The sequence below is a fragment of the Oryza sativa genome, chromosome 7, assembly GCF_034140825.1.
Source record: "Oryza sativa Japonica Group chromosome 7, ASM3414082v1".
Taxonomy (NCBI): Eukaryota; Viridiplantae; Streptophyta; class Magnoliopsida; order Poales; family Poaceae; genus Oryza; species Oryza sativa.
In genome coordinates this window covers 28034169-28053083 of record NC_089041.1, presented here as the reverse complement: position 1 = coordinate 28053083, position 18915 = coordinate 28034169, and the positions used below count along the sequence as shown (strand labels likewise).

General features: G+C 40.3%; 2 protein-coding genes, 1 long non-coding RNA gene and 1 pseudogene across 3 annotated transcripts; 2 read left to right on the top strand and 2 right to left on the bottom strand.

Moving 5' to 3' along the window:
* Nucleotides 1–247: 247 nt before the first annotated feature.
* On the top strand, nt 248–1660 carry LOC9272302 (uncharacterized). The gene is made up of 2 exons (XR_001547593.2): nt 248–1099; nt 1299–1660. It is a non-coding gene; the product is annotated as an uncharacterized lncRNA (long non-coding RNA).
* On the bottom strand, nt 1336–5892 carry LOC107275674 (DEAD-box ATP-dependent RNA helicase 10-like; annotated as a pseudogene).
* Nucleotides 5893–10260: 4368 nt separating this feature from the next.
* On the top strand, nt 10261–11345 carry LOC4344173 (uncharacterized protein At5g39865). Its single transcript, XM_015789859.3, has one exon. It carries the CDS (start codon nt 10387–10389, stop codon nt 11020–11022), a length of 636 nt encoding a protein of 211 aa, XP_015645345.1. The 5' UTR covers nt 10261–10386; the 3' UTR covers nt 11023–11345.
* Nucleotides 11346–13944: 2599 nt separating this feature from the next.
* Nucleotides 13945–17708, bottom strand: LOC4344172 (E3 ubiquitin-protein ligase DIS1-like). The gene is made up of 4 exons (XM_015789296.3): nt 17559–17708; nt 15945–16170; nt 15116–15502; nt 13945–14724 (listed from the first exon to the last, which is right to left on the bottom strand). The coding sequence occupies exons 2-4, from the start codon at nt 16143–16145 to the stop codon at nt 14404–14406; spliced, it is 909 nt and encodes a 302-aa protein (XP_015644782.1). The 5' UTR covers nt 16146–16170; nt 17559–17708; the 3' UTR covers nt 13945–14403.
* Nucleotides 17709–18915: the final 1207 nt, after the last annotated feature.

Sequence of the window (18915 nt, the reverse complement as noted above, 5' to 3'; positions counted from 1 at the left end):
TGGTCATGGGGATTCACGAGCAAAGACCGAAATACTACTATATGTGTAGCAGGTCTAAATTAAGTACTGAAGCACATTGGGCAATGCTGATAGTTTTGTATTGTAACGTGGAAGTATTTTGAGCCTTTCATGGAAAGACAAATTTTACACTTTCTCCGTTTCACAATGTAAGAATTTTTAGTATTGTTCATATTTATTTAGATGTATGTGTCTAGATTCATTATCTATATGTATGTGGGCAATGCTAGAAAGTCTTACATTGTGAAACGGAGGGAGTACCCAATAATGTGATGATTTTTTACTATAGATGAATACTCCCTTCGTTTTCGTTTTATAAGACGTTTTGACTTTAGTCAAAGCCAAACTATTTCAAGTTTGACTAAGATTATAGAAAGATATAGTAATATTTATAATATTAAATTAGTTTCATCAAATCAATAATTGAATATATTTTCATAATAAATTTGTCATGGGTTGAAAATGTTACTACTATTTTTTTTTACAAACTTGATCAAATTTAAAGCAGTCAAAACGTCTTATAACCTGAAATGGAGGTAGTATCATGGTGTAATTGAGGATTTCGGCACAACAATGACATGTATGCTGAGATTCAGACGAGATTCCCTGTGATGTTTTTATACACGTGTTCTTATGACCAGTTCAGAATTCGTTGTAGAATTATCTGATCTAATCTAATTCTGAAATCGAAGCAATCACATCAATACTACCAGCGATAAAAACGAAAACTAGAGGGCTTTACGTTTGACTTCAACATATGGCAGAGATACAAAAACTCGTAAAGGATAAGAATTCAGAAGTGCCAAATTCCTTGATGGTTAACGTTATAATCACATTAAAACAGCACGGAACTCGGCGAGATATTTTTGCTCACTGATTGAAAGGTGAAAGGGATGTATGATGTTTGATAGGTTTATAACTTTGTACCTTTGCTACAACTATCTTCAACCCCTGCAATTCCTTATCCCCCCTTCTGCTTAGAGCTATGTGAGATCCAAATTTCCAGGTACTCCATAAAAATGGCCAAAGTTCTACACTACTAAAGCAACAAGAGCAAGGGCACTTCCCAATTATCCCCAACGTAAGGCTCTCTACCCTGTTGAATTCTCTGCTTTATTTTGCTTAGTCTGTTAGTTTTTCTGTTTCATTTTGCTGCAAAATAAATTTTTTTTAAAAAAACTCTCGCTTAGAATTTGGAGCACTGTATATCAGCTTCTCCTAGCTTGTGCTGGTATCAGATGGAAATGATCATAAGCTAACGATTTTCTGTTCTTCCCTAGTTCGTTTCTAGCTCTTTTTGGTGTGATTTGATGGTGCTTTGGAGGGTGGAGGTGTTCGTGTTGGAGATGGTGTGGGTGATGCTCAGCGGCTGGCTCTCCTCCTGCCTCGCCGTCGCCGACTACGTCGCCACGGCGCTCAGGCAGAGTGGTGACGACGTCTCCGGCTAGAATTTCTTTGGACGAACTGGATATAAATCATCTTCCATGCCTGCATTTGTTGTTTGGTTTCTTTGTGTGTTTGTGAGCATTTATACACATTGCAATTGTGTATATATCCGAATGTTATTTTAATTTTTTTTTGTACGACATGATTTGAGGCAAATTAAAATAGATTGCAATGGATATTTCTCAAATTATCTCAACTGGTCGGTCAGTAGAAGACTAGATTACTTCCAAAGAGCTAAGAATATAGATATGTCATCGTCTTCTTGATTTCTTCAAGGACCTTGATCTACTGGAAACAGGAGCCTCCTCCACCTCTTCCTCATCATCTTCCATCCTTCTACGCATCCTCTTGTGGTAACCACTCTCGTTCATTGTCTAACAGAATCAAAGATTCAAAAAATGATACTCCAGTTAATATCAATCCAGGGAAGAAAAACATAATATAAACAAATGAGAGTTGTCGATTAAAACAAGGAAACTGATACTGTTGAACGGTGAACATCCGTACAGAATTTTATATCACCAAAAGTGATCAGAAGCCTAACAAAGTAGCAGCTACAATTTGGGGTGAGGTAGAAAATTAGTACTTCCTCCGTCTCATAATATAAGACTTTCTAGCATTGTCCATATTCATATATAATATGAGCAATGCTAGAAAGTCTTATATTATAAAACGGAGGAAGTATGTACCTTCAATGCGATTCTCTTTGAGTCGTATATGCGCTCATGAAGTATCATTATTTCATCTGCATCAACCTTGCGAGCCGGGATTTCTTCACCTGCCCAAATACAGAAAGTATGTTTCGAAATGGCCTTATTTACGTGCTGGCACTGGCAGTATGCAGTAAAAGTACTCAAAAAGAAAAATTGTTACCCCCAAGGAACTGCTCGGTTAGCTTGAAAAATTCGCCCTCAAATTGATTCACCAAAGACACAGCATATCCTGATTGCCCTGCACGTGCAGTCCTGCCCACCCGATGAATGTAATCCTGCATTTTGGTGCAGCATTAGGATTTAAACCACAACAAGTATGAAAAAGGAAATCCTAAATGCATCATCTCGGTGCAGCATATGGGAAAAATATTCGCGTTTTGCAATGATCAGGTAAGAACACTGAAATTATAAAGTTGGAACCTTAGAGTTCAGTGGGAAATCGTAATTGATGACCACATCAACTCCTTGAATATCGAGACCACGGCTTGCTACATCCGTGCAAACAAGGATATTGCAATCTCTGGTCCTAAACCTGTTTAAAGCACCTAGTCTCTTATCCTGGCCACAAAGTTATGACTTAGAAAAATAAATTTAAGGGATCATTTCTGCCTCCTAAACCAACTAAAATGAAAGAATCAAGCACTTTTGAATATCTGAGTGAGTAAACCTGACTCATTTGGCCGCTGATAGAAATAGCTTTAAATCGAAGGTTTCTGAGCATAAGAGCAAGGAGCCTTGTTGACTCGCAGGTCCGGACAAAGACCATGATCATGCTCCCTGGCATCTTGTTCAGAACATGAATAAGATAACAATCCTGAAATTTGCATACAACAGAAAAGGTGAAACAGCAATGAAAGATAAAATGATTTGAACAATGAAACATAATTTGTGACATTATTTATTAAAGTTGCATGGACTGTAAAATCATGTATGCAGCATGTAATAGCAACATCAAACATATAGGCACAGTATAGATCAAATAAGAGGTGCAAGTGACCTTGTACTTTGCAGGAACAACATATAAGTCCTGTCTAAGTGTGTCCACCAAGGAATATTTGGAGGCTACTTCAACCTGATTAAAAAAAAAGCTCAAGGCCCATTAATAAATAATAAGATAGCACTTTCCTTTAATATTATTTCAAATAAATGCTCTTGAGACAAAGAAGGAACCACCTTAACAGGATTCTTTAGGCAAGCACGTCGCAGTTTTTTCACCTGCAGGACCGAAAAAAATTTGTCACACGACCAGTAGTAGCTAAAAGGGTTATATAGATATGACATTTAAGTAGTCCTAGAAAATTTATAAGAGCACAAAATCAATCCAATATGGTATTCTCACTATCTCAGGAATGTCTAAGTACGTGTGATTAATAATCACTCCAAGCAGTGACCCACGTCATTCTGATAAATGATGGACAACCAGCAATGTTTAATCTTTTGGTTCACATTCAGAGGAAGCATAAAATCAGTATTTCCATCACAAACGTCCATAACTTTTTTATATGGTCTTAACAGAAAAGCAGAGCTCCTGCTAATAACATAAATAAATAAAGCTCCTATCTGCCAACCTTTTCAGTCATCGTGGCTGAAAAGAGGAAAGTTCTCCGTTCTTTAGGAATAACATTAAGGATATCATCGACGGCTTTCTGAAAGTCCACTTTAAGTAAATCATCAGCTTCATCCAGTACCTAGCAAAACCAAAAGATATGCATAAAGGTGATAAAAAATAGTGGGTTATATTGCGATGGCCCAACAGGCATATGTGTTACATATATAGTACAAGGATTGGACACATCCAAATCCTCGATTACAAATATTAATACCAGGAATACTACTGCACCGTCTCAACAAAATATTCCTAACTATAAATATCCAACAGAAAAGACCAAATTCTGAAAAATACTTACCAAGTACTTCAATTTATTAAAACTGAAACCTTTTGTATTGGTCAAATGGTCCAAAAGGCGCCCAGGAGTTCCAACCTAGGAAACATAATCAAGCTTAGTTGAGATGAAGAAATATTACATGATATCAGATTTACGAGTTTTCACTAAGAGGGATAATAACTGTGCTAAAGTTCCAGTACCAAGTGATTGTTTTTTTTTTTTCGCGAACGTGTAAAAGGATTGCACGTTAATATATTAGAAGAAAGCAGAGTTCCATTTACACATCGCAACCAGCCAGAAGGCCATTGCTGGGGGACCAAGGGGAAAAAAAAAGGAAACAAACTAAAACTAAAATGAAACGTTACTCCTATATTGAAGGAGGGTGGTGGCGGAGTCCCCACTACACTCCCAACAGGCCCCCAAAAAGCGCCGCGCTAGCGGCTGACTACATACAGCCTTCCAGCAAAATGGGCTACAGAACCACTGAAACCGACAAGAGAGAGTAATCGAACACCCTCGAGTTCCGCTCCTTCCAGAGCTGCCAAGAGTCGAAGCCCTTGCGAAGATGCTCAGGCAGGCAGGCCCTAGAAGACCGCCACCAAACCTGAAGTGATTGGTAAATTTGTTAAACTATACTCACCACAACATGTGGACGTTTTGCAAGGGATATGGTTTGGCTTGTCCGAGGAATTCCACCAATCAGCTGAGGAAAGAAAAATCATCAATAGAAAAGTGATTATAGCAAGAAGTAATAGATACTCTCTTTGAAGAGAGTAAGAGACTCTCTTTGATCAGCACTAGCATGTCTGTTGATCACCAAAGGAACATCATATAATGCATCTAATAACTGAAATTCTTTGAACTTTTACTGAGCAAGACAACCTGCTGCTGCGCTAAGTGTTTTTTTTCCACAACATTTAAACACGTTGTCAAAAAAACACTAGTAAGTCAGAGAAGCAAGAGCATCCATAAATTTACAATGCTGGGTTAGCTACGGGAACTAAAAAATTAGTAGTGATTAGACGATACGGCAATATACCACTGAACATTGCAAGCTGATCGCTGATCCGAGCGCCTCAAACTGCTTCGCAATCTGAATCGCCAGCTCCCTGAAGAACCACCAAAGCCGCAGTCCAGAATCACACACACATTCACAATAACAGAGCAATCAAATCGTCCCAGGAAAGGGAAAAAAAAAAGAAGCAGAGATAGAAAAATTTAGCAAACCTCGTGGGCGCAAGCACGCAGGCGAAGAAGCACGGGCGGTGCTCGTGCTCGAGCAGCGCCTGGATGATCGGCAGCGCGAACGCCGCCGTCTTCCCCGACCCCGTCTGCCCCACGCCGATCACGTCCCTCCCTACACATCCAATCAATCAACCAGTAAGGATTTAGCCAGCAAACTAGTACTCACCGTCGATCTCCATTGCCCAATTCGCTGCAAACCTTGGAGGGCGAAGGGGATGACCTCCGCCTGGATCCTCGTGGGCGCCTTCCACCCCATGGCGTCGCACGCCTCACCAGCACCGGGCAAACCCCGAGCTCCGCGAACGTCGTCGGCGCCTCCGACTCCACCTCCACCTCCTCTCCCATGGCTTCACGACGCTCCTCCACCTCTTCCCCCATGGCTTCGCGCGAGGCAATCTCCACCTCCACGCGCGCGCGGGCGGCGAAGCGGCTGGGTTTAGGGCGAGAAAAAAAAAAGAGAAAAAAAGAAGAAGAAGAAAGTAGTAATTGAGAAAGATCTCGCTGCAGCCTGCAGGGTTGCATGATGAACTTGGAAGATGGAGGCCCACTTCACAGGAAGGCTCATCAAGTAATGGGCCTCAAGAGAAACAAAGCTGATAATTTTTTTAGATTGTTTTACAGATTTTTTAATTTTTTTTCTAATATAAAAAGAGTGTTAATTGGATCCATACCATTACAAATTTGCCCATCTAAAAAAATACCATTACTATTTGTTGCTCTACTATTTTAAAATTGGAACTGTGTCATTCTGTCACAGTTTCTGTCAACACATGACGGAGTGGTACAGTTCCAATTTTATAAGAGTAGAGTGGCATCCGACTGATTTGACGAATAGAAATATTATTTTTCTAAATAAGTGAATTTGTAATGGCATGTGTCTAATTAACCCTAAAAAGAAATAAGCCAATCTTGAGATATATTTTAATGTTTAAATAACTACCAATGATTATGTTGGGGTTTTTTTTAGAAAATACAAAAAATTATCAAATTATGATTTCCCTATTTTAGAATTTTTGTGTTGAAATGTTTTTATATGCCATGCTCATGAGCTAATCATGTTATTATCGGAGATGGATATCTGGTATCTACCTCAACTTCACATATCACAAGTACAATGGACCATAATCTCTTCAAGATCCAGCTTATCCAAGTCCTAATCCTTCTTGTATCATTGCTGCTGTCTACTTGCCTTCCATGAATGATCCTTTGTTGCTGTGAACGAGCTAGATAGCTACATACCATCTTTCTGGTTAGTTATCGTCTACTTGTCTTAGAATATCGCAACACCAATCATACCTCTGCTCCTGTTGCTTACTTCTTGGATCATCATGTTGTCCCCGTTTAAAATCTCCATCTCACAATTGCAGTAATGAAAACCGAGAGTAGTTTACGGATCAGAACAAGGAGAAGTGTATGGATTAAGGGTCGCTGAAGCAGCATCAAGCAGAGAAATCGGTATCAGGTAACATAATGACACTGATGACAGATGAGCTGAATGAAGTTCATGTTGCTACTAAACGAATAATGAGAAGGCATGGAACACCATGATGTTGTGTACAGTTTGATGAGAGCTATGTGAAAATTAGCCTAGTTCAGTTGATTGATTGATCATTTGATGCGCCTGGCTAATTAACATTCAGAAAGTTGGACTGAACTGAACTCTGAACAAGCTGGCTGACTTCAGCCATGCATGCATTTCTTGGCAAATTTTCTCTGCAATTTATCCCCGTTATGTGAGCTGTAATTAGATCATGGCCAGAGACCGGACAATGATAACAGATAGCTCATCTTTCTCTGAAGAACCAGCAGCAGATTGGATCTCCTTATCAGACTGTCTTTCAGAATTGGTTAGCCTTGCAGATGTACTAAATGACTTGCTGGGACATGTTGAATTGTTTATGAGCAGCATATTTATATGCATGATTGCATTGCATCAGAGACCTCACATCACTTGGTAGTTGGTACCTTTAATTTGGTTGGAATGACATTTCTGTCCCAGTAAAATATGATTAACAAGAACAGTCTGAAAGTTTTTTCTTCACCTTTTTGAGAACTCTGCAAGAGGAATTATTCAGGATGACAGACTGACAGTAGGACACTGCTTGATCGCTTTCAGATGCTATATGCTCCTATCTTGAGACTGAAGATAAGTGGGAGAAAAACAGCGTATTTTCTTGGATTAATAACTTAATTCCATTACCTACCACTTAATGTCTAGTGTTGAGTGGAACTAAAGTATGGTCCTTAGCTGCATCTTTCGGTTCCTGTGGCTTTACTTACAAGGCATGACTCTGGTTTGTTCCAAACCTGTGGCTTACTCTTTTCACAAGTCAAAATGTTTTTCCCCCTGTAAGATGTATGTTTTGCCTTCTTACATTGATCACTTCTGGGTTAGATGGATATGTTATATTCAGAGAAAACATGTGCTCCCTCTGGTTTTTAATTTTGACAATGTTTACTTTTAAACATATGTTTGACAATTCGTCTTATTCAAAAATATTGTGCAAGTATATAAATCATGCTTAAAATACTTTCAATAATAACATAAATGATAATTACATATTTTTTTAATAAGATGAATGTAACTATGTATGTCCAAAAATCAACGACGTCAAACATTTAAAACCAGAGGGAGTACAAGGTTTCCACAAAAGTATCTAAGGGATTTTCCTTTCTTATTGACAAATATGTTTGTGCTATACGTTGTTCAACATAGTACTTTTAGTCTTTTAGATAAGGGTAATTTTATTATCTTGAAGAAGGTACCAAGATGTACCACATTTTCTAGTGTAAAAATTTGATAACTTCAGGTACTAAAGTTTTAGCGTAAAATTTAGGTAATTCAAGGTACTTTCTCAAGAACTATAAAATTTCTCTTTAGATAATGGAAGAGTTGTTCTTTCTAGTGTTTTTGAGCTTGGTAAAATGGATCATTTTTTAACGACTTCTATTCTATCTCTATAATTTATAAGAAATTGCCAATAAAGATCACAATGTTAAATATATTTGATGTTTCCAATCTAAAAATGAATTGTTCTAATCTCCAGGGAGATAATACTAAGATAATGGTTGAAGAATACTCTCAACTCTCAACGCCACAAAACCTGAAACGGACAGTTAACATTAGCTTACGTCATGGGATATAATATGCTCTTGTTCCGGCTTTTGGAAAAAAGTCTAACGAACGCAACCGCGTGAAATGACCAAATAAACTTGTTCAACAGAAACAACAAAACAGCAGGCGAGGCATTTGCTGCAGTTTTTCTCTTGTTTTTATTTTAGGTGTAGTAGTATCAGTTTGGTAGGCATCGTTGACGCCTTTAGATCTTCCAGCTATTTCTGAATCATCACACCCTGCACGTTAAAAGTTCAGATATTTTCTTTCTCCCTTTCATATATTCTTTGGAGCTCCTGCAACTGAACTCAACGAATTTCAAAAACCATAAATTCAGTTTGGATCAAACTCTAGTAATTAAACGAAATACCAAATCAAGAAAGTTGTCCGGCGAAAAAAAAACAAATCAAGAAAGTTCTCTGAATTTGAATTTGCCCGAAGAACAAAGAGTACCATTCTCAAATTATATCCGTACTCCAGCTGCCATGTGCCAACTATTCACCATCGATCTTAATACAAAAGATACGCGCTTTGCAAATTCGCGAAAAAAACTATTCACCGTTAAATCTATAAAATGATAAAATTAGCAACTCATCAATTCGATCGATCTATCATCATTCAGTAGCATTTATAAAGACCAGCTCAGATGCCAGTAAGATAAGGGGCCCAAAAAGAAGAATTATGGGAGTTTGATGCTATCCTTCTTTGGTCCATGTCCATAGTTCAGTAAACCAAACTGCATGATTTGCATTCAGTTCTTCAGCTTTCCATGTCCCCTACTTGAGCTCATTTTCCTCCATTCTTTGCCACTGTGTGGGATCTCATGTTCCTCAAACTGCAGACATGAAGTACTTCGAAACTTTATGCACGTGATCTGAACAGTGTTCTGCCATGGATAATTCAGGGTTTCAGAACATAGATTTCCATGCCCTGTCTGTACAATTCTACAGTCTTTCAGTGAAGTTATAATTGTCCTTGATTGGAAATGGAACAGTTTTTTTTTCGCGAAGAAATGGAGCAGTAGTCGTGCTATGCTTTTACTCCCTCCGTCCTATAATATAACAATCTAGAACCGGATGAGAGATATGTCCAGATTCGTTGTACTATAAAATGTCTTATCCGATTCTAGATTACCATATTATGGGTCAGAGGGAGTATGTTGTTTAACAAAGATTATGGATAAAAAGAAAGAATCATTTTCAGTCATCTATTGGTCAAATATTAAATTGCTTGGATTCTCCTTCGAAGCATCTGATTGGTTGAAAATACTAAAATTCTCAAGCATAAAATTAGTGTCTAGAAATGCTTATATTGCGTATAAAATTTGAATCCTAAATGTTTGAGAGTGGAGATAGCACCGTTTGCTTAGCAACCTATGAATAGAATATGGTTCACATAAAAAAGAAAGATAAAAAGCGGAGGAAATATGGTAGAGGAGGAAAATGACAGCCTCTCGTTCAGGTTGACCATGACACGTTCAGGAACCTTCTTTCCGGTTGTACAAACCAGTCTATTCACAGCCAACAAAACTAACAAAATGAACAAACAAATTCTTCAGAATTAAGAAAAGAAACGGCAAAAATGTTACTATTCCAGCTCAAAACAGGCTAAACAGAATTGAGTACCTACTCCCTCTGAACCTGTAATAACTGATTAACTGAGAATTGTTAATTACCAAGAATTACCAGTCCTAAAGCTACTATACAACTCAACATCAAGCAGGAAAAAAAATAACAACCTCTGAAAAAGGAAAAAAGAAACAAGAACAAGAAAACTGTCAAAAGTTCAGCTTAATCAGAAGAAAATATATATACGCATCCACTAAACCCCCACGTTCACGGCTAATTCCATTCTCGCTTTCCCCCAATTCGCTTTCTTTTCCCCCTTTCCTCGCCTCTCCGCAACCGCCATTGCCAAGAACCTCACCTCGTCTTCTCCTCCTTCTTCTTCTTCGGCGGCGGCGATGGAGGACGGCTGCAGCAAGGTTGTGAGCGGTGGTGGGAGCGGGAGCTGCGGCGGCGGCGCCAAGAAGCCGTTCCACTTCGCGCGGTCGCTGACATACCACCACCACCAGGGGCACCGGGTGCTGCCGCCGGCGGCGAAGTGGAGGCGGCACCAGCTCGCCGACGAGCCGCGAGCGCGGCCCAAGGACGTGGTGCTGTACACGACGTCGCTGCGCGGGGTGCGGCGCACGTTCGCGGACTGCTCCTCGGTGCGCGCCATCCTGCGGGGGTTCCGCGTCGCCGTCGACGAGCGCGACGTGTCCATGGACGCCGCGTTCCGCCGCGAGCTGCGGTCCCTGCTCGACGCGCGCGGCCGCGCCTTCTCGCTCCCGCAGCTGCTGGTCGGCGGCCGGCTCGTGGGCGGCGCCGACGAGGTCAAGCAGCTCCACGAGAGCGGCCAGCTGCGGCGCCTCCTCGACGGCGCCGCCGGCCAGGACCCGGCCTACGTCTGCGACGGCTGCGGCGGCGTCCGCTTCGTCCCCTGCACCGCCTGCGGCGGCGGCCGCAAGGTGTTCGTCGAGGAGGAGGATCGCGTGCAGCGCTGCGGCGATTGCAACGAGAACGGATTGGTACGCTGCCCTAATTGCTGTTCTTGATCGCCAAAAAACACATGATCTTTCCAATTCAATTCGAGCTGCTAATTACTAAAGGATTAGAGGCTTTAGAATCAAGAACAGAGGCGCCTTTCGGTTTCTGGGTGTGATTTGTGTTCATCCGATTCATTTGGGGGATTGGATTTGCTGCTCATGGATGAGAGAACGAATTGTTCTTGACTCCTTGATGCAAAAATTGCCATGAGGTGTGGCGATTGAAAAAAAATTAATAAGAGCCGATGGCTGCATGTATGTATTGTATGTAATATATATGGGAGATTGTCACTGATATTAACATGTAAATACATGAGTTTGGGTTGTGTATAGTTCTTGATTATCCTCATCTTTTTCCTTGCCTGAACTCATCCTATGACCTGTGAGTTGTGACTTGTTCTTATTGAATTTCTTACTGAATAGATGACTCTACAATTCAAAACAATGCGTTATGGAAATGATCCAACTGTACTAACTTAAAGCTCCTTAGTTGTAATCATGTTCTCCTTTGGCTATTCTCTAAATTGGAGTTTAACTTTTCGACTTTTTGTTTCTTTATTGAAGTGCACTGTATTTGAATTTGGCTTTGAACCAGTAGACCCCACTCCCATCCCCACATAGTTTTTGAGAAGTTTTGGGGAGTTCTTTTATCTATTCATCGATTGCATTCAGAAGAACTTTTTAGTGATGCAACTAGAAGCTCTTTGGGGTCAATACATTGGTGTTACTCGCCAATTGAAATCTTAAGCCTAATTGTAGAGCAGATAATGCTTGGACTACAGAATTAGGTAGTAGCAAGATGCATACATGTTGGTTTGTTTCTGTTTCTGCACTCGCACATGGATGGAAGAAGGATCAAAGCCAAAAATAAATGCACGAAGAGATACTTCTTGTTTTTCTCACTGCATAAAATTTCCTCTTTTTTGTCCATTCATTTTATTGATGAAGTGTATTACCTGAGTAGTTCTTGGGTCAAGTTATTTGACTAGCAAGGATGTTTTATGTTGGAGCATCTTCAATAAAAAAGAGTAAATTTCACAAAACTACATATTTTGTGGTCCAAGTTGCAAAAAACCACACGCACTTTGACACTTGGCACTTGAGTACATATATTTTGGTCGTGTAGTTTCACAAAACTACACTATCGATGTATAGATTCACCCGCGAGATGATGTGGCTGTTTCACCTAGGACGAGGACATGGCATCCTATTACCAGCCATCGCACGAAATTAATATGATGCCACGTCCTCATACTAGATGAAACAACAACGTCGTCATATCACAAGTGAATCCATTCATCGATAGTGTGGTTTTGTGAAACTAAACTACCAAAATATATGTACTTAAGTGCCAAGTGTCAAAATATGTGTGGTTTTCTGCAACTTAAACCATAAAATATGTAGTTTTGTGAAATTTACTCAATAAAAAATCAGAATAACTGTCACTAGCAAGAAAATGTAGAAATGCTGCTCTCAGTATCACTGTGTTTGTCAGTCTCATGAGATATCATCCACCCTCCATCACTGTGATCTGTTACCAATTTCCTGGACGAATCTGTCCAGTGATTTGGAATCTGAATCTGAATCTGAATTGCTCGGGGATTCTGCTGACATCACCGGCAAACAATGGTAGCCTGACATAGATTGGAGTCTCATACCGAGGTGGTAGCTGCACCATGGACATCAGATCAAAGGTTTCCCTTGCCATTTGGGGAGGGATTACCGCTACCTGAAGGTATCATAGTTATCGCGGTAACCTCCCAATTATCTAAAAATCAAGAGGGTTAACGTGCGAGGTTACCACTAACCAACGAGTTCAGAGCAAAGCAAACAAGAGATTTGTCTGGAACTGTACAATCTACCACTGCGTACACCAGTACAGGGGCTTTCAGCGAGATGATCATCCATACAAAAATTACAGGAAGAGTGGCAGGCTGGCAGCTGCTAGCTAGATTAGTGTCAGAGCAATTCGTTTATGAATGCATTACAATCATTTCGTACTGGAGAGATTCATACAGCGTTCATGGGTACTGAAACTGAAACAAGCAGCCGCACTGAGATGTTTGCTCCTTCCAAATCTCAAAACATTTCCTTCGTTGAAATAATCCAACTGAACTAACTTAAAGCTCCTTAACTGTAATCAAAGTGCACTAAACCTGCAAATGTAGCTCTGTAACCAACAGTCATCACAAAAGTGCACTAGTAAATATGTTCTTTATAACAATTATTCAAGGGCATGAACGAATTAATTATATATTAGAAAGTTGATTTAAAAGGTTCTTTAAGAAATGTCAATGGAAAAAATTTACAAAAAAAAAACATACATTTAGGAGCTTAGGAAGCATGCAGTTCCACTAGACTGCAAGATAAGGACTGCACATGATGTTGGTCATCTATTTTTCCTATGGAGGGTTTAGATTTAAAGCTACAGTCAGTAAAAGTGAAGATTTTTTTTGGCTTGGATAATAACTTGGATGATCTGACCGTTGAATTTTCATCGGATGGTCCTAGTGTGCACTAGGGACTGCAGGTGAACCGAATCCATGCCCGTGACAATCCATAATCCATAAGCAGAAAAGGATGACTTCTCGTTCAGAAAAAAAAAAAGATGGATGAAACTATTATATGTTCCTTGCATTGATCATCCAGCACGTCGTCGTCCTGAGCAAGCTGCCTTCATTTTCCAGGACATGGGTGCGGAAGCTCGGCGATTCTGCTGGCATCCGAGCTCGCACGGTTGCACAAATAAACTCTTCATTGTTCACGTGCCCCTCTTGCTGTACATGTTGACAATTTGGCATGGCGCACAAGTTGACCAATTTGCTCGCCATTGTCAGGCTCGATGCAATCTCGAATTCAAATGTTCATCAAATCCCTCCTCAACCAGTTTACGGCATATGCAGTGTCCACAAATCAACATACATGCACGAATTTCAGAGAAAAGGTGTTCAAATTTACAGCTGAACATGTAGTAGTAGGAGCAAATGCAGGTTTGGCAGGGGTACATTTCCGGCAAAACAATGGTGGCCTGACATAGATTTGAATCATACAAAGGGGAGAGCTACATCATTTACATTTGGCAGAGTCACCATCAGAAGATTCGCCAGATTGGCTAATTCTTGGAGAAGTTAAGAGCAAAGAAGAGATTTGCCTTCAATTCTACTACATCAGTGCCACGAGACAATCATCCATACAAAATGTTCCTGAACCACTAGAAGAAGAATGGCAGCTGGTAGCTAAGACAGTCTACAATCTTACAAGGTCCTGCCTAGCTAGTTCCCGGAGCAATTCGCTTACGCATTAATCCCATTTCACCCTGGAAATTCAAGAATCAAGATCCATGTCGCAATCAAACTAACAGTCGCAACGAGAAGTTAGAGATGTTGTGATTCACTGCTCCTTCCAAATCCTTCCGGTGACACGCAGTTTGAGCTCCTTCTTGTCGCCACCGGAGAAGAACAAGGCCATGTTCCGCTGGATGATAAGGCCGTCGTAGCTGTCCCGAACTTTCCTGTGACTGTCTCTGATGCTTCGGGGGACGCCTTGCCAGGTCATCTTCCGACCACTGCCTCCGACCTCCAGGCTGTAGCTATAGTTCTTGGCTTCTGCATCATCTCCCATGAACCGTAGGAAGGCGATGTAGACAGGTGCCATGCCCAACTGGAATGCCTCAAAGTGCAGGCAAAAGTACTGGCCGAAACAGCTGAAAACCTGGATAGAGAATCCACATTTAGTTATAGCATACTTATCACCGTGGAGAATAAAAGAGAAGTTAAAAGATTCAAAACAGTTGTACAATCATGTTCTAACCAGGAAATGATGAATTGAAGATAGCAACTTGGCAGTTTGCCAGTGTTGCAATATCCAATTTAACCAAGCTAGTAAGCATGCACTTATCGAACAAACAGAAATTCATATTTTACGTTTACGAAAAAAATATCTAACACGAGAACTTTGCAGAATTCATGGAGTGTAAACAACAGTTGGAAAGCATTGACATACTAACTAGTATACATGTCAATCAAAATTTGTATGTGCAACCTAGTAACATGAACATTGTGAGGTGTTCTTTTCATAAATTACAGAGCACTGAGAAAATTACCGTGAGCATCCAGGTAGCATTCTCAACTTCATGAGGATTTGATTTGACATAACGGTGATTGAAGGTGCTTCCGTTGTGCATGTCAACCTTATGATCATCTTTCAAGTGACTTACTAGATACTGAATGTCACCAGCAACAGTGCATTCAGATCCAGCATATGGGCAAGTATAGGGCCTGTATTGGCACTGTGACTCATGCTTCAGCTTGCAGTAATAAGGATATATGCCCAAGCACCCAAAGTTCTGATATTTGCATGGAAGCTCTAGTGATGCAGCTACCTTTTCCAGAGCAAGGCATCTTATGTTACCCAATTCATGTCTGCAAGTTGGGCAGCGGTTGTGAACCCTGGGCTTGCATCCGGAACATAGAGTATGACCATTGGAGCACTACACACAGTGATGGAAATATTGTTAAGGAATGTGCTTACATATTCAATTTGCTCTTCAGGGTTAATGAATGTACAGTTTTCAGAACACTTGGGCTTCATAAAAATATCGAACTGAAACCTATGTTAGCTCAACCTAAATTAAAGCTAAAATAACATTTTTACTCCAAGTCCCTAGGCAGTGTTTGGCAAATGTCTAATGGAAATGATTTCCCACCCATCTTTAAATCCTAACCATTCATTCTCCCCCATCCATTTAATCCTAACCCTTCATTCATTTCCCAATCCCAATCCCACCTCTCATTTCCCATTATCCAAACACACCCCTACTGTATACCAGATACAAGCATGCCAAAAGCCTATAACTATGCTAGCATAATGTCACTGGATGGTTCAGATAAATGTAATGTAAGTGTAGTTAAGAGTTTGGTAACAAGGTGTACCTGATGAATTGGAGGATACATGGCATTTAGACACACAGGGCATTCCAGTAGCTCACGCACATTGCCAGAGACCATCGCATTCGGTTTTGGTGAATGCTGGGTGTGATCATCAACAAGTTCAGTAACATCCAGCATCTCCTCGTTCTTTGGAGGATCGATAACTTCAGAATGGGCATCATCAAGATAAGTAACTGATGCCATGGACAAGCCTATAGATATAGAATCCCTGTATAAACGAAAAAAGAGAGAATTTATTTCCAGTGGTTAAAGGAAAGATAATAAGGTAGAAGTGCATGTTTGCTCATCAAAAAATCGTCGCCAAACTAAATTTCCTTGCCTTCCCTTTGGAACTCAGAGCAAAACTATTTTTTTAACCCCTAAGGCAGTCATAAGACAAACAAACCAAACTTGAAGGCTTTATGAGCTCACACAGACTTCATATGAAATTGGATTGGAGAAGTACATGTATACTCCTAAGCATTGCAAAAACATGTCCATTTTACACACTGAACAACTGGTTGTTTAGAACCATAAACTTACAAAATTGAGTCAATTACATCCTATAGTGGTTTTGGACTATGGTTTTGGTAGATAGATGAAACTCATGATAGATTTGCAGCCATGGCCTGTCTCTTTTTCAGTTAGTTGGTCGGCGGTTCTAGGTACAAACAACTACTGCTTGACTGTAAAGACCACAGCTCTAAGAGGAGGAAAGCCGGTAGTGGAGGCGAATTATGCATTTGCAGATAAGGAATGGGAAAAGGGGAGTCACTTCTATCAAACTCCACTACACCTTGTATTGCACACAAAGCTGAAACTACTTACAGCAGCACTGAACAACAGAAACAACAAGAGTAGGGCAGAGGGCAGTTCATCATCACAATGTGGCATCTTTCCTCCTTGTGTAATGATGAATTGCTAGTATAAACAGTACCTATGATTATTGCTAATTCAAAGAAACCATGATGCTGGCAGTTGCAAAGCGTAAACAGTGGAGCAAGGAAATTACTACGAATCTCTGATATTGGAAAGACATAATCATAGACATAGCTCCCTTACATCATGGACACCTCAGAGCTAGAAGCAGGAACATCAGGTTGAGCCCATAACAACTTAATATCAAAATGCACAGTATCTCGAGCTAAGTGCCTAAAATAGCAGTAAAAAGAAAGAACATGATTCTTTTGTATAGAATCGGTTCGACCCACACGGTTGAAGCTTCGAATAAGAGAAGAAATATTCACAAATGCTTGGTCAAGATATGCCAAGAATGAGATGGATCAATCATCTAAAATTGCAGCTTTCCTAGTAAGAAGTCCAGTACATATACATCACTGATGGGGAAAACCATTTACTTGACCGAATAAGCACACCTCGACATGAATAAATCCCATCCGCTCCAAAGCATCAAACCCCCCAAAATCCCAAAAGAAAACCGACCAAAAACCCTAATCGACAGCAACCAAGGGCACCTAGACACACACATTCGCGATCTCACCACCGCATTTTCACCATACCCGAACCAAGAACGGCAGGAGCGCCTCAAAACCCCCCGAAAATCCAATCTTTCCTTTCAAAAAAACAATCCAAAAGGAAGCGAGCGAAATGCGCTACCTCAAAACGGAAGGCCAAACCAGCGGGTTTGATTTGATCTGGGATGCTTTGGGTCCAGCTTGAATGATGCTACTGCAGTGAAGGGCTCGAGAGGAAGAGGAACCGAGGAGGAGTCAGGAGCATTCGAAATAAAGCTCCTCCTCTCTCTCTGTCTCCTCTCTATCAGAGGAAGTTTTTTATGGTCTCTTGTGGTTTTCCTTCCCCATCTCCTCGGGGTTTGGAAAGGATTATTTCGATGTTACTGTTCATTCAGTGGGGGCCTGTCTGTTTGGTGCAGGTCATCAACGGTAAAAACGAATTACTGCTACTCCATTCTCTGTAGTTCGAATTCTTTAATGATGAGCAGTAGATGGACACTGATGCTTCCAACAGTGTAGAGTGACACTGAAGAACTTCATTTTCTTCCTTTTGGAAACTTCAGGTGTCCAAATGAATCTTTCTACAGTATATGAAGTGAAAAATTATGGTGAAAACTTGTCGGAGGAATCTTTTTGAACTTCTTGTAGTTTGTACTCATTGGCTTTGTTTGAGAGGCTTATCACAGCTGTGGATTCTTTCAGAATCTCTACCTTCAGAAACAATCCAAATTTCCACTTACGCCGTGTTCAGTTCCAAAATATTTCTTCAAACTTCCAACTTTTTCGTCACATCAAAACTTTCCTACACACATAAACTTCCAATTTTTCCGTCACATAGTTCCAATTTCAATCAAACTTTCAATTTTGACGTGAACTAAAGACAGCCTTACTATTAGATTTTGAGAAACCCTACTATTAGCTATGTTTAGTTCTCACTAAAATTGGAAGTTTGGTTGAAATTGGAACGATGTGATGGAAAAGTTAGAAGTTTGTGTGTGTAGGAAAGTTTTGATGTGATGAAAAAAATTGAAAGTTTGAAGAATTATTTTGGATCTAAACACGGCGTAGTACTCCAGTAGTATTTGCACTGTACTTGCCCAACCAAAGTTATCCAGATTCCAGAGCACCCCAAGCTGATGGCTTCATCAGAAATAAAGGAAACCTGAAAGTTCAGACTTGGATTTCTTTTTAATAATGAAACTGTAAAGTGGGAACAGCCTTTGTCATTTTCTGAAAAAGAAAAAACAACGAGCCAGCTTTAACAGAATGAACATTCAGGCCAAGGGAGAGAGGAAACAACAGAAAGAGACAAGACGAAATTTGAAATCTTCAGGTTCAAGGCTTCAGGCATGCTGGCTGGTCTACTAATCAATCAGCACCACGGGGGTAAAAAAAACAGATTAAGCTATTAACTACTTTCGAATTGTAGTTATTTTACCTTAGCCGTACACGTGAAAATGTGTTACTGGTCCAGTGGCATCTAGACTACCGTTGCAACT